At 51.1% G+C, this 13910-nt stretch overlaps 5 protein-coding genes and 1 non-coding gene across 6 annotated transcripts; 4 read left to right on the top strand and 2 right to left on the bottom strand.

Annotated features, from left to right (window-relative positions):
- Positions 1 to 165: 165 nt before the first annotated feature.
- BCR38DRAFT_413144 (uncharacterized protein) lies at positions 166 to 802 on the top strand (the record flags this gene model as incomplete). Its single annotated transcript, XM_040858797.1, has 3 exons — positions 166 to 213; positions 264 to 437; positions 509 to 802. The coding sequence occupies 3 exons, from the start codon at positions 166 to 168 to the stop codon at positions 800 to 802; spliced, it is 516 nt and encodes a 171-aa protein (XP_040711640.1).
- Positions 803 to 1151: 349 nt separating this feature from the next.
- On the top strand, positions 1152 to 2830 carry BCR38DRAFT_446720 (uncharacterized protein). Its single transcript, XM_040861110.1, has one exon. It carries the CDS (start codon positions 1451 to 1453, stop codon positions 2597 to 2599), a length of 1149 nt encoding a protein of 382 aa, XP_040711641.1. The 5' UTR covers positions 1152 to 1450; the 3' UTR covers positions 2600 to 2830.
- Positions 2831 to 3881: 1051 nt separating this feature from the next.
- Positions 3882 to 7419, bottom strand: BCR38DRAFT_489182 (uncharacterized protein; the record flags this gene model as incomplete). The annotated part of the gene is made up of 3 exons (XM_040864368.1): positions 3882 to 5054; positions 5104 to 6263; positions 6321 to 7419. The coding sequence occupies 3 exons, from the start codon at positions 7417 to 7419 to the stop codon at positions 3882 to 3884; spliced, it is 3432 nt and encodes a 1143-aa protein (XP_040711642.1).
- A 1425-nt stretch (positions 7420 to 8844) lies between these two features.
- Positions 8845 to 9360, top strand: BCR38DRAFT_309702 (uncharacterized protein; the record flags this gene model as incomplete). Its single annotated transcript, XM_040854646.1, has 1 exon — positions 8845 to 9360. A coding segment is annotated over one exon (516 nt), but the record flags the coding sequence as incomplete, so codon positions are not given.
- A 569-nt stretch (positions 9361 to 9929) lies between these two features.
- On the top strand, positions 9930 to 11878 carry BCR38DRAFT_446724 (glutamate decarboxylase). Its single transcript, XM_040861111.1, has 4 exons — positions 9930 to 10149; positions 10210 to 10500; positions 10550 to 10594; positions 10641 to 11878. Exons 1-4 carry the CDS (start codon positions 10069 to 10071, stop codon positions 11760 to 11762), a joined length of 1539 nt encoding a protein of 512 aa, XP_040711644.1. The 5' UTR covers positions 9930 to 10068; the 3' UTR covers positions 11763 to 11878.
- A 254-nt stretch (positions 11879 to 12132) lies between these two features.
- BCR38DRAFT_t314 lies at positions 12133 to 12205 on the bottom strand. Its single transcript has one exon. It is a non-coding gene; the product is annotated as a tRNA-Lys (tRNA).
- Positions 12206 to 13910: the final 1705 nt, after the last annotated feature.

Genomic DNA, 13910 nt, shown 5'->3' on the forward strand with positions numbered 1-13910 from the left:
GAGTAGCAAACAAATTCGGGGGAAACGCCTTACTAAATCCATATCCCGTCCAACTTCTCAGTGGCCCTTCTTTCTTAAACTTGCTCGAACTTCAGAACGAAACAGCCGACCAGCGAGCATATCGAAACGCAAACTCACTAGCCCACAAAATCCTTCGCGAAAGATATGAGGAAGATGTTGTCCACCGCAGCCATTGCCGTGCGGCTGTTCCAGGTTCGTTTACCCATCAAATCGCATGAGTCAAATTGACAATTGCATTATAGCTGCTGTTAGCCGTCGTGGTCCTTGGGCTTTGGGTCACGCTGACCAAGGCCCAAATTAATGCCCGATGCCCCCCGAGACAGGCGTTAGCGGCTTTGTGGACCGAGTCCATCCAGAGTTTTGTTGTTCTGACTGCCGATGGAGTTTCGGCCGTATTATATCTCGTCGGAGACATCGTAAGGGAAGACTGCACCTCTAATTGCAGGCTTAGCTCTGCCCATCGTGGCATATCAACACGATACCATAGGTACTCCCCCATGTCATGAAGAGTGTATCAAGCTGCGTCGCTACCGACGATAAAGCCAAACCAGACCGGCTTGGTAAGAAAATTATCAACATCGGATGCTGGGATGGAGACTTCAACCATCAGACGCCCCAAAATTGTGCTGCCATCCCGATGGATCTACTCCGTCCTGCATGTCAACGCACACAAGCCAACTACGTATTCGGGTTCTCGGGCTTCATTTTCGCGGTTGGCATGTTCTTCCTGAGACACATGCTGTCCCATCGCGGAAGAACCGCACGAACGACCCAGGGCTGAGAGGTGGGTTTCATGGGGCCGCTGTTGTCAGCTGGTGATGAGTCTGCAAAGTCCCTCCACCCGACGAAGTTGGAATTTGCTGGTTGACAATGAGTTTGATCCTTCGTGCCGTTGGGCTACCACTGTCAAACTTGTGAGTGCAAAACATTGGAATGAGGGTAAATCAGCAAGTAACGCTCGTACGGCAGGACCCAGATGTTGAATGTTGAATTGTGTCTCCCCTGCTCGAGATCACATGTGTATTTCGATGAAGATGGGATACAAGCTAAACTGTATTGAGCCATAGGTCACAATAGTGGTTTCTGCAAGTGGTTCATGTCATATAGGTTTCTCTGATTCGCCATCTTGAGCGACTCAAATAAACACGTTTCGAGAAGCTGACGACTGTGGCTTTCAGGATCAGCAAATCCCACTGTGCGACAAACTGTTTGTCTTTCCTACATCCCATTTGAGTGGATGGAACTTTGGGACAACTTGGGTTGTAGGCTACTGCTGCTGCCTACTGCTGCTGCCTACTCTACTCCACTCTAAATTCCTCGACAGAAAATTTATAGAAGACACTGCATCAATCCCTCCATCATCCAGTTCTAAGAAGCTTCTCTCAATCCAGCTGCAGTACAGAGCAAACCATCCTTCAGTTCACCTCGAATGTCACCCATCAAAATGAACCACATCCAATCCTTCCACCTCCCCCGCACCTCCCAAACCCTCTCCCCCCTCTTCACCAAACTCCCCGGCGAACTTCGCGACAGCATCTACACTTACGTCCTCGCCTCGTACCCGGACCCATCCCGGTCTTACGACAAAAACACGCCCTACTACCGGCCCGACTACCTCTCCCCTGGCATCCGCGACTGCGCCCTCCTTCAGACCTGCCAATCCATCTACGCCGAGTCCTGGTTCCGCCCCTGGGTCTCCAGCACACACACCTTCTGGCTTGCCTGGAGCGTGAGGCGCCCGTCGCACGTCCTGACCGTCCGCGAGTTCCAGCCTGTGCTGCATGAGATTTACGAGAAACATGGCGATGTTTTCTTGACACATGTACGCGTTTTTGCACAGTTGTGCGAGATGCGGGGTTTGCCGTCTATTTTGGAGATGGAGCATTTCCTTCCACGGACGATGACGATGACGATTCGACATCACGACTGGTGGCATTGGGAGACGGACCAGCGCCTGTACCTTGATGCTGATGTGTGCACGCGGCATTACTTGCCAGGTCGTGGGGCCGATGGGTACGGTGGGAGGGGCCAGCTGGTGTATCCTGATTCGCTTGCCGAGATCAGGTTGGAGCTTGAGAGTCTGGTGCGGAAAAAGGAGCAGATTGATTACGTTGCCAACGAGATGGCGGCAAAGTGGTGGTTTCGTCTACGCGACGGGACGGTGATGATGGCGCATGCCAAGGATTTCGAGGTAGATGGCTGGAAGGGTAGTTCAACATGGGAGAATGACCGGTGGATACGGGACGAGACGGAGCCCGAGACGTTGGAGTATTACATCAAGACCGTGGTGTTCAAGCCGAACCACGCGTTGTGCGCGGCGGATGACTTGGAAGAGCCGAGGAAAATACAAGTGCCGGGGAGGTTTATGCAGATAGCCAATGATGAGTTCAAGACGCTTGGCGTGAGGCAGTTGCGCCGGGCTGGAGTGCCGCCGGGTACACCCGCTACGGAGGCGAGAAGGCTGGTCCAGGAGTGGCAAAACAGTAGAGGGCGCTTTAGTGGAGGTCTATCGTACACTGTGAATACCTACGCAAACGACAACGACGACGACGACGACGATGATGAGGAGGGTGATTAGAGGACGAAGACCTCGCAGACAGCTGGGATAATGACGCAGATAATGGATCGGTTGATCCGGTCGTCTGAGCTTTTGGACAGCGGGTGGCGTATTGATCTCGATACCTAGATTGGCAGTCATATTGAAGTCTGATCTGTATGTTCATGTATACAGGATTAGTTAAATAATAAAAACGGCACTGAGGTCGAGCATTAGCATCTTGGTGTCTGTTACAACCCAGCAAATAGGGGTAGTCGAAAGATCATGCTTGAACCCTAGGATCGCCAGGGGAGTAGGCAATGAGCGCAAATGCCAGACTGTGCTTCTTTTTGCTGTTCTGCTCTGCTTGTAGAGCCTCCCTTCATCTCTTCATATTGGGGGACCTCAATGCCCGTGCCAACATCGTGCCTCAAACAACGTGAAGCAGCATTACACAGTAATAACGAGCAGTAGGTTCATTCATGCAAGATAGGCATTCCTATGGCTTATACAGTATGATGGTATATGTACATTGAGCGTCTTGCCTGCCCTGAGCCTTCTGCTGGTCCAGTCCGCCGTCTTTCATAAAAGACTCGCATCGTGCTAAATTCCATTCCTAGCCCTTTGATATCCCCCCTCTTTGCTCCAAAACCTCGCAAGGACCAATGTCGATATATGCAACCGTGCCAACTAGTTCGCGGTCTTTTCAGAGTAGTAGTTGAGTCTAAACCCCACCTTGGGGTGTGACGGAAAGAACGTGGCCAATGTCGTTTCCACGCGAATGACTATAACCTGAATGATGCTGTTGGAACGCTTGACGCCGCAAAGTCGCTTCAACGAACGCCAGGCGCGGCAAATGTAGATCGGAAAATGGTTGTGGCCAGTGATGCACCCCCCGTCGTGCTGTGTCTCGAGTGTGGGATCCATGTGTAGATCCAGGGATTTCTTTTTGCAAACCCAACTGTAACGCGAGTCTCTAGTCATCCATGTTCAGTGCCGAGAATCAACGTCAAAAACGCCAACCAGCGCAGCCCTCCAGATGGGGTATAAGTTAGAAAGCCAGCGCAGAGCAAAAAAATGAAGGAAATGGAAAAGAAAAAATTATTCCGCCCGCCATTATGATGCGAAATAAGCCGCATCAAAGACTAGGGATGTCGACGGCTAGACGTTGCGGCGGGCTGCGGTAGAGTCACGGCGAGTCTGATATGTCCATCGACACGCTACGCAGAGATGCGTTGTCCTCGTCCACATCCATAGGTCCAGGTACTTCTGCCGACTGCCTGTCTCTGGGCACGACGCCTACCGAAGAGCGACAGTTTCTTCTCTAGCGCTCCATGCTCTCGGGGCTCATCATCCCTACGTCGTCCTTGTATTCTGGCTGACTATTACTCTCCATACGCGACATATCCGGTGCCACGGGTAGAGCGGCTCCCGCAGCGTTCGTAGCGGCAACAGCCCCCTTCTGGAGTTTCTTTGAGCCTTTCTCTGGACTCGCGTTTGGATCGGCCTTTGCCGCAGCCGCTGCTGCAGCGGCTGCCGCCTCAGCCTTCTTCTTCCTCTTGTTGATGGCATTCTGCTCCTTGGGTGGTCGCTTCTGGGGCGAGTTGATCTTCCCAGAAGCTTGGAGACGAGGCCGAGGCCGCCTTTGCTTGATAGGCAAGTCTTCATCTTCCACCAAGGGTGAATCGCCATTAGCGTGTAACTTGGCGAGGAAGAAGTTCTTGACGAGACCAATCTCATCTTGGATGTTCTCCTTCGTGACAGGTTCCAAAGGAGGTAGATCTTCAAACAAGTGGACATCAACTGGACCGGCCACCTGAGCCTGGCTCTGATACTGATTGCGGACTCGAGTTTGAAGAAGGTGTAGGGGAACGGACAGCATGCCGCCCATTTCTCCCGCAAGACCCAGCTCGCGGAAGCCAAAGAAATCTTCTCCAAGTTCTTCTGCAAAATCGCCTCCCACGAATTGATCGCTGCCATCATTGAAGTTAGCGGCACCGCCATCGCCCCCAGCATCATTCAGCGCAGGTCGGAGAAGATCGCTTAGATGAGTCTTCATGCGCTCGTGGATCACCCCCAGTTTGTGGCCCAGCCGATCGACCTCGTCCTTGGCGTAGCTTTCCAGGTCCTCGACCTTGTAACCGTTCTCGTAAAGCGTGTGTAGGAGGACTTCCTCGTCAGTATACCGGGGTTGGACACGAGCGCCCCGTCGTGCAAAGCTAACGGTCGGGTCTTTCCTATCCGTTTCGTTGTAGGTCTTGAATGTACAGACGAGCTTCTCAAAGTAGTCGGCAGCGATGTCCGTGATGGTGTCGAGTGCTGATGGCTGCATCTCCTCAAAGCCGGCGTGGTAGAAGAGCTTCGCGACTGACCTCTTCATTGTGGCCCTACAGACCTCGGGTGCCATGACGAGACCATCACCACAAGTGACGTGCGGCTGGATATCCTGTTCCATAAACGGCTCAGGGTTGTATTTGGGAAATTGATTGGTATACACCTAATAATGTCAGAATTGGCGGGTGGGCATCGCAACGCGAGTATCTTACCTGAGTCTGGATCTGCATCTGTTTGATGACGCCGATCTTGGAGCAGAGCTTCCTCGTCTCTTGCAGCTGGCGAATGTTTGCATCGAACCTCTCAGCTAGGTGACCTTTTGGAGCCGTGAAATACCCAGCCGGAACAGCTCGCAGAAATTCTTCGTGCTGATTGATGACTTGACCCTCATTGTCTTCAATCCATTGAAGTTTTAGGGGGATGTCCGGGATCAACGATTGTGCATCGTAGTACTCCGGGACCACTCGTTCTGAATCATCTTCCATACCCTCCGCCAATGTCTCCGCCGCCTTCGAGGATTCCTTGGCGGCTGTAGCGGATGAATCGGCGAAGATGGGGCTAATGGCACCCATAGCTTCTGCTTGTTCTCTGCCATGGAGAAATCGACGCATGCCAACTTTGGAACGCAGCAGGGCGGGCTCATCAATATTCAACTTTCTGCCGTTGAAGAGTTGATATCGTTCTTTGGCGATCTGGGCACGGTCTTTCTTGGTGATCTGTTTATAGATCTTGTACTCCTCATCTTCGAATACCTGTTCTTGGGCCTCGTTGAGAGCCTGGTTGAGAGCCATGCCGTTAAGAGAAGGGCCGTCGATGTCCATGGCGTCTATGTTGCTGCCGATACCAGAATGCCCGTTCATGCCGCTTGGGGTACCAGACCCGCCTACGGGAGGTGTCGCAAAGCCATTGCTCCCATCAACCTCGGAGCCCTCTCGTTGGAGCTTCAACAGACCGTTCACGGCGAGCAAAGGCTTCTGTTCCATACTGGGCGTGCCTTCTTTCTGATCCGTGGGCGCCTTCCGTGACTTGGTGCCTTTGGCCCCACCGGCAATGCGGCCGCGCGACGACATGATCGGCTCATCGTCAGAGTCATCTCCGCCATCGTCATCGCCCCCGTTCTGTTTGCGGCGCTCTTCAGCCTCAACTTCGGCACGAGGTCGGATGACAAGATCGGGGATCAGAGGAATCAACTTTTCCGCCTCTTTGCGCATGCCATTGGCCATACGCCGAAGTGGGTGATTCATATCCTGGTTGTATCGCAGGCAGTTGTCCCAGATCAGATTAAGGTCCGTTACAAAGTCCGCCTTCGACTTGTATGTCAGTGACTTGAGCTTCTTGGTCATGCTCCCCAAGTCCATGGGTTTGGTTATCACTAGAGGCTGTTAATCCGATGTCCTCTAGTCATTCACTTGCGGCGGATATGACTCACGGTTGTAATAGTCAGGGGCATCTCTCTTGTTCACCCTCTGAAGGAACGGTGTCGAATATTCCGTGTGTGCCTTCAACTCGTTCAGAACCTTCTCCAAAGCCTCGTACAGTTCCTCCTGGTTCACATTCTCTTCATTCGCCCACTTGCTGCGGTTTTTCCTGACCTCATTCATAAGCGAACGTAGCTCAGCATCTGACGCGCGAACCATATCACGCTTCATGTCTATACGCGCGATGAGATGCTTTAACGTCAGACTTGACGCGCCAAGGTTCGCGTTACTGAGGGAGCCATGGTTTTCGCCAGCCACGCCAGCGCCGGAGTTGTTGGTGTTGTTCTTATCCATCTCTGCCTGAAGCTGTTTTTCCGACTCTTCCAGCTGTTGTTGTTCCAGCATGGCCGTCCGATCGTTCTCCAGCGTGTAGAACAAGGTGTGGAAGCTACGCTTGGCAGCATCCTCAGTGGCGGTCCGCGCCTCTTCCAATTGCTTGCGCGCATCTTCAGACGTCTTCGCGTGGGGTTGCGATCCTTGTGATTCTTGCGAGGAGTCGTCCTTGACTCTGTCTAAAAGTCTCCCAGGGGAAGGCACAGAATGTACCGGAGAGCTACCGGATTTGGAGGGGGAAAGGAGGGCGCCGGCGCCTTGGGCGCTTTTCGACTTCAGCGGCGAGATATCGACCGCATCGCGATCTTCGTATTCGTCGTCATCGTCACCGTAGTCGTCTTCGTCGATAACGCGCTTGGCTCTCTTGGATGGTCGTTCTTCGATGGGGTCATGGTCGGTAGTCGGGGGTAAGAGGGGGGTGGAGAGGGCGATTGGTCGCCGCAGCGACTCTATGCCGGCATAATCATATGAACCATCTTCGGCGAACAGATGCGCGATCTTGGATTCGGTTTTTTGATAAAGATCGCGAAGAAAAGCGCGTTGTCGGTCTTCAGCAGCATCGATATCAGGTGGTGCCTCAGGCATCAACGGCTGGGAGTGGTCTGCCGGAGTCTGGGTGCGCTGAGGACCGTCTTCGGCGCGGTGGAAGCTCCTACTGTCATTGACTTGATGGGCAGACGATGGAGGCCAATGTTGATGACCGTTCATGATGGACATGATGACCTCGGAGGTGTTATGCTGATGGACAGATGGCGGCCGCCATGCGCATGTCATTCGCGTGTCGGCGTTCCGTCCACAGGGCGTTTCCGCGCCTAAATTGATACTAAAAGAACGAGCGACATCGACATAGATGGCAGACGAATTTTGGAAGCAAGATCGATAGGAATGGGGGTGCCTCGATGGGTTTTGTCCAAGGCGATTCTGGCCCAGTATTGTAGTGAGGTCAAATGCGACGACGAGCGAACTCCATCCAAGTCTGGGTCAGCTTTGCCCACTGCGGCTAATGCCTTCCGAGGTACTTGAGAGAGCCAAAATCTAAGTGAGACAACTATACGACACAGACTTTTGGGCTTACTAAAATTGGATTGAAGAATGCTATCAATGACTGGAACATCATGTAAATTTGCATCAAGTTATTACCATGTTTATGGGTATTGCATGTGTGCTGTTAGTTCTGTCGTGAGGTATCTCCTTGAATGGTCTTTCGCCGGTTGCGGTGATCACGTGCAAACTTAATTCTTACTTTAAAGCCTGGATGAAAAGGCTCTTTGGCTACCACATCCGTATTCCTTGATTAGATGTAGTAATATACGAGGAATAGATGTGGCAGAACGAATTAAAGTCAGAATAGTTTCTCGCCACCTCCTAATCATGGCGGTAGAGGAGGCGGGACGAATAAACGGTCTCGACAAGTATGCCACCTGTGACGTAGATTTCGATTGTTCCAACTTTCAGTGCTTACAGTTCTCTAAATCACGATTATTTTCGAGCCACATGTGACATCGGGTTAAATTGGTGGTGAATAGGCCATTGCGTATGCCATCTTTATATCGGAACAACTTCAAGGCTGCAGAATTCTTCGCACAGTAACTTCTGATTTAAAGGGACTTCGATGTTCAAGTGAGATCTATTAAGCCAGCATACATATTTGGAAAGTCGTCCGCATGAACCAATTCTCCATGGTGGGAATAGCGTGGTCGGCGTCGGGGTTTAGGACCCATGGTCCCCAACCCCAGCCACATGGAAGGCGGGCCCTCGCATCAAAATAAGTGGAGCTGTCGCTTCTCAAGATCTAACCCAACAAACGAATATTGCCTGGACAAACACGATACCTTACAGCCCAGTTGCAGGCTACAGAATTACACATGGTTCTGTAATGATGCACCTCCTCAAATTTCACCGGTCGTAATTCTTTTTGTTCGACTCCACAGCTCAGCAAACATGCGCATTCGATTGCCTTTCGCAGGTGAGTGCAAGACCAAGCTTCCCGAGATGTTTCGTTTGCCGCTTAGCTACCTCAGCTGGAGTCTAGCTCTCAGATCTCGAAAGCTCCCCGTCCTTGTCTTCACAGCTTCTCACAGTTGAGACTACATATGCTCGTTGCAGCTTCGCAAACTAGGATTCGCAAGCTAATATGACTACTCAGGCGTCTTCTTCCTGCTCTGCCTCCTCGCAGGCTACGCTGGCCTGTCAACCCTCCAACTCGGCGAATACGTCAACGACAAAGTCCTACACCTCTTCACCTTCTTCCTTCTCACCGTTGTCTTCTACTGGATCGTAGACACAAACCGCCGGCGCACGCTGAACTTATCTCTCGTCGTATGCACACTAGTCCTCGGCGTCGGTTCCGAGTTCCTACAGGGCTTCCTGCCCAACGGCCGCGAGTTCGACCTATATGATATCGTGGCCAATGTCGTCGGGAGCCTAGGCGGGCTAGGCTTGTGTTCGTGGTACCATAAGCGCATGCTGGAGCGCAAACGAGGACGAAAGTATGATGCGGTGCCGGGCGAGGACGAGGAAGACTTGGAGTTGGGAGAAGGCTCGGGTGGTCAAGAGGAAGGCATAATGTCAGCCGCCGGTAACGAGAGAAGCACAACGCTGGAGCAGGAGTTGGATAACTGGGATGAGAATGCCGTCGACGCATGGGACGAGGCGGAAGACGGTGATGGTGACATCGGTTCGGCCCTGCCGGGACATCATGGTGGAGATGCTGAGTCGAAGAAACGAGCAGACTAGATGTTCAAGATCGATGGACAAGGGTGAAGATTTATGATCACATTCTCTACTTTCATTCCCCGGCGTACGGGAGGTCGTGCGAACTCATGATTGCTGGAGTTGGGCTGTTATTATGTGTATGTGTATGAGTTAAAGATGAGCATTACGAGATCAAGTATTTGAAGGGCGTGGTGAGCCGCATTGCGTACCGCGCGAAGGAGCGGCCCAGAACAGATACTACCTAGGAAGCATAGGACTATGAGTGTTGCGTTTCGGGCAACCACGTTCAGGTACTCAGGGACTATCCGAGACAGTGCGAAAGCCGCCCTAGCTCGACCTTCCTGGATGCCTCACGTTGCAGATATGGAGAGACTCGAGCTGGTCCTACAATGATCAACAAACCCAAGTAGCAATGCTAGCACTGAAAACTCGTACCACAAACTAACCCTAGCTCAATTGATTTGAAGGATGCTCTCTGTTCGTTCACACCTCGGCAAAGGCTCGGGATATCTATTGACGTTGCATTTCAGACGGAAAGTGTCTCCAAAAGAACACAGGAATATTCGGTGAGTGAAGAATTTTCGTTATACATTTCTCCTTCTCTTGAATTAGATATTAAGGATCAAATTTTGAAATTGACCACTAGACGAGATGGGGTCAGCATACGCTCCTTCGAATGTACAGAATGGCAATTCTCTTACAACCTTGAACCGTGCGGATGAGCTTGACGATGTAACTGTCAACCCTGTATCACACATGGTTAACCTTTCTACATGAACTCACGAACTGCAGCTTATCGATGCGGTCAAGTCTCTCATTGTCCCGTTCATTAGGGCAGCGGACGACGCAGCACCTGGCAAGATATGCGGTCAACTAACCACGGATAACAAAGGGAATTGGCGCAATGTACTTGTGGAGTCCCATAACCCCGCGGCATTGATAAAGCGCTTGAGATTCTCACTGCCGGAGGGAGAGGGTAAAGGCAAAGATGGACTGTTGGAAACGATCCAAGGGATCCTTCAGTATAGCGTCAACACCTGGGATCAGGGTTTTCTGGATAAGTTATACGCTAGCACGAACGCTGTAGGTCTTCACCCAAATCACTGGTCGAAATTGTAACTGACAAGATTAGGTTGGAGTAATATCAGAACTGCTACTCTCTGTCTTGAACACGAATGCAAGCCTGCCCACTCCTCTTTCGCCATTGAGCTAACATGCCGTAGGTCCACGTCTACCAAGTTTCGCCGGCTCTGACGATTATAGAAAAAATAACTTCAAAACAAATCGCTTCCCTCTTTGGATTCACCGGTCCTCGCGCCGGAGGCGTGACATGCCAGGGCGGCAGCTCGTCGAATCTGACATCGATCGTGGTCGCGCGGAACACTTTATTCCCTACTACTAAGTCTGACGGCAATGGCAACCACCAGTTTGTCCTCTTCACCAGCGTGCATGGCCATTACTCGGTTGAAAAGGCTGCGGTTACCTGTGGGATGGGAGCAAGTTGCGTGGCATCCATCCCCGTCGACAATGTAGGCCGCATGATCCCTTCTTCGTTGAGAGAAGCGATCATCAAGGCGAAGGAACAAGGCAAAACGCCTATGTACGTCAACGTGACGGCTGGAACGACCGTCCTGGGCTCCTACGACCCATTCCGGCAAATCAGCAAGATTTGCAAGGAGTTTAACCTGTGGATGCATATTGACGCATCGTGGGGCGGGTCGGCCGTCTTCTCATCAAGCCAGAAGCACAGACTAGACGGCAGCGAGCTGGCCGATTCCCTGACCGTGAACCCGCACAAGATGTTGAACGTCCCCATGACTTGCTCGTTTTTGCTCACCAACGACATTGGCATCTTCCACAAGGCGAACACGTTACCGGCCGGATATTTGTTCCACTCAGTAGATGAGAGCGAGGAAGTCTGGGATCTGGCTGATTTGACACTGCAATGTGGACGACGGGGCGACAGTCTCAAGCTTGCGCTGTCGTGGATTTACTATGGCGCGGCTGGGTTTGAGCAGCAGATCGATAACGCTTTTACTATGGCTGCGCATCTGGCAGACCACGTTGCAAAATCGCCTGACTTTGAGCTGGTGTCGACAAATCCGCCTCCCTGTCTGCAGGTATGCTTTTACTACGCACCTGGAGGTCGCGTGGCGGAGACGAAGGAGGAGAACACTAGACGGACCAGGGAAATGGTGGGGAAGTTAATTGCGAGAGGGTTCATGATTGATTACGCTCCTGGGGATAGGGGTAGCTTCTTTAGGGTCGTGATTAACTGTCAAACCCTGCAGGGGACACTGGACGGGCTATTGAAGGCATTGGGAGAGGTGGGGAAAGAGCTCTGAGCGACAATTCCTGTAAATTCAAGCGGTCATCAGCCCAGTAGACGGGCGTTCCGAAGAGATAGGATGAGTAACAATGTGTTACATTACAGAGACTGCGGACAGCACTTCTAACCAACACGCCTAGTGAGCTCTACCTGGAATGCGATGCATTTAATACCACCAAATTAAGTCGAATAGCCATTTGGCCGCTAAATGTTGATGACTATAACACAAAGTTGGATATCACCAGGGAAATAAACCAAAATGAGTGCAGAGTCAACATGTTGGAACAGAATAAAATGGATTAAAAGGTCGACCAACATATATATTTTCATCTACGGATAATATGAAAAAGTATTTTACTCCTCCATGAGGAGTGCACTGGGAATTGAGCCCAATGCGGGGGTCGAACCCGCAGCCTTGAGATTAAGAGTCTCACGCTCTACCGATTGAGCTAACCGGGCGGCTTCATATAATAAAAACTGCTACAGTCTAGTGTTATATTGTAATGCCAATGTGAAAGTAGAGAAGAGCTTTCTTCCGATGTGGCGGCAATAGGCTTGTACAAGTAAAGGTGCGGTCTACAATGCTTCGGAAGGTCTATATGAGATGTAAATATAATGATGCCTTGCAAAACTGCAGTGTGTCTACGTGGAGATCGAAATAGCGGTACCTTTCACCGAAATATGCAAGTTAGGTCTTGACGATGATGTTGCGATAACGATCAATTGGGGAAGGCGCCATCTCCGTTCTCGCTTTCTACACACACCCAGCGTAAAGGCTGTTAGTGCGGCGCCAGACATTAAGATATATCCAGGATTCTGTGCGCAGTTCCACGCAGGAGCGCAACTGTTGGTCATATCAATTAAGCAGTGGGCTATGGTACACATGTATTTCTGACAATCAATGCAGGGTGCGGTCTCTAGTTTTATGCGACTACCATGGGTTCACGAGTTTGGACTCTAGATGGGTATGACATCATTCAAAACCTACCATTGTAGTTAATCGATATTTTTGATGATAGGACGCTATGGCATGTCTTCCGTCTGATGTTTGAGAATGTTTGGAACCCTTGGGCAGGTCGTCGCAACCAAAAGTCGACGATCGATTGGCACGTGAGAGGATTTGACTTCATCGTAAGACCCGTCGTTACAAACTGATTAACGACCAGATTGATTGAAATTCACCGTGTCTCGGCTCAAATGCGATAACATACACCAGCCCGGTAGATGGACCCTAAACGTTGCGGGAGACCCATTCAGATGTGCTCATGTCGCTTGACTAAGTACATTAACGTTAGCAGCTGCATACAGATGCGGACACGACAGCACAACCTCTGACGTGTGGTCGGACAGGCCCAAAGAATCCGCCGAGTTTTGGTCAACCCTTTTCCACTCTCGTTTCCCTTGTTTTGTCTTCTTCACCTGCCAGCTCTTTTCCGAGTTCTGAGTTCTTACTGGCCATGGTTCCATTGCGAGAAACAGCCGTCAGCATAGCGAACAATTGCTTTGCCCAATGGTCCTCACCGAACCCATGCAAATATGGGGACATGAATGCGTTGTCACTACAATCAAGCGCAAGGCTCTCCTCAAGGCATGCTATTTTCTTGTCACAATGCATGTATTATATACTTGGTAACAGACTTCTTTGGGCACTGTGAACAGTCCTTGGCGCTGAAAGTGCCGACGGTTCTTTGTCAAGTTGGCAGAAGCCGCGTTGCTTCCTCTTAGAGCTGGATACAAGCACTCCGTCCCTTTCCTCTGCATCGCCATATCCATCGCCGTCTCCTATAAGTACGACAGTCGGGCAACGCGAAGGCCAATTTCCTGACACCGCCGCGTTCAGTACGACACCAAATGATGTTCGTCAAAATGATCCTCAAACACCCACTCATGATGTGACTGCTCCGTGGCCAAATAACGTGCAGTCAATTTAATGTGCAAAACGGTCCTCACTATGATAGTCTTTAAGTAGGCAGCACCCACATAAAAAAATTCGCGAGTATTCTTCCTGCCTACCTGTCTCTGAATCGCATACTAAGGCACACTTACATCCTCTTACAACTTGTATGATCTGTCTGCATATTTGACTACACTTTGCAACCTCATCAACTCAACGAAACCCTGTGGAGGTAGGCACACAGCTTCTGGCGCTGGTATCTCTCCCCAC

This window comes from Pseudomassariella vexata, assembly GCF_002105095.1.
Source record: "Pseudomassariella vexata strain CBS 129021 chromosome Unknown BCR38scaffold_15, whole genome shotgun sequence".
NCBI lineage: Eukaryota > Fungi > Ascomycota > Sordariomycetes > Amphisphaeriales > Pseudomassariaceae > Pseudomassariella > Pseudomassariella vexata.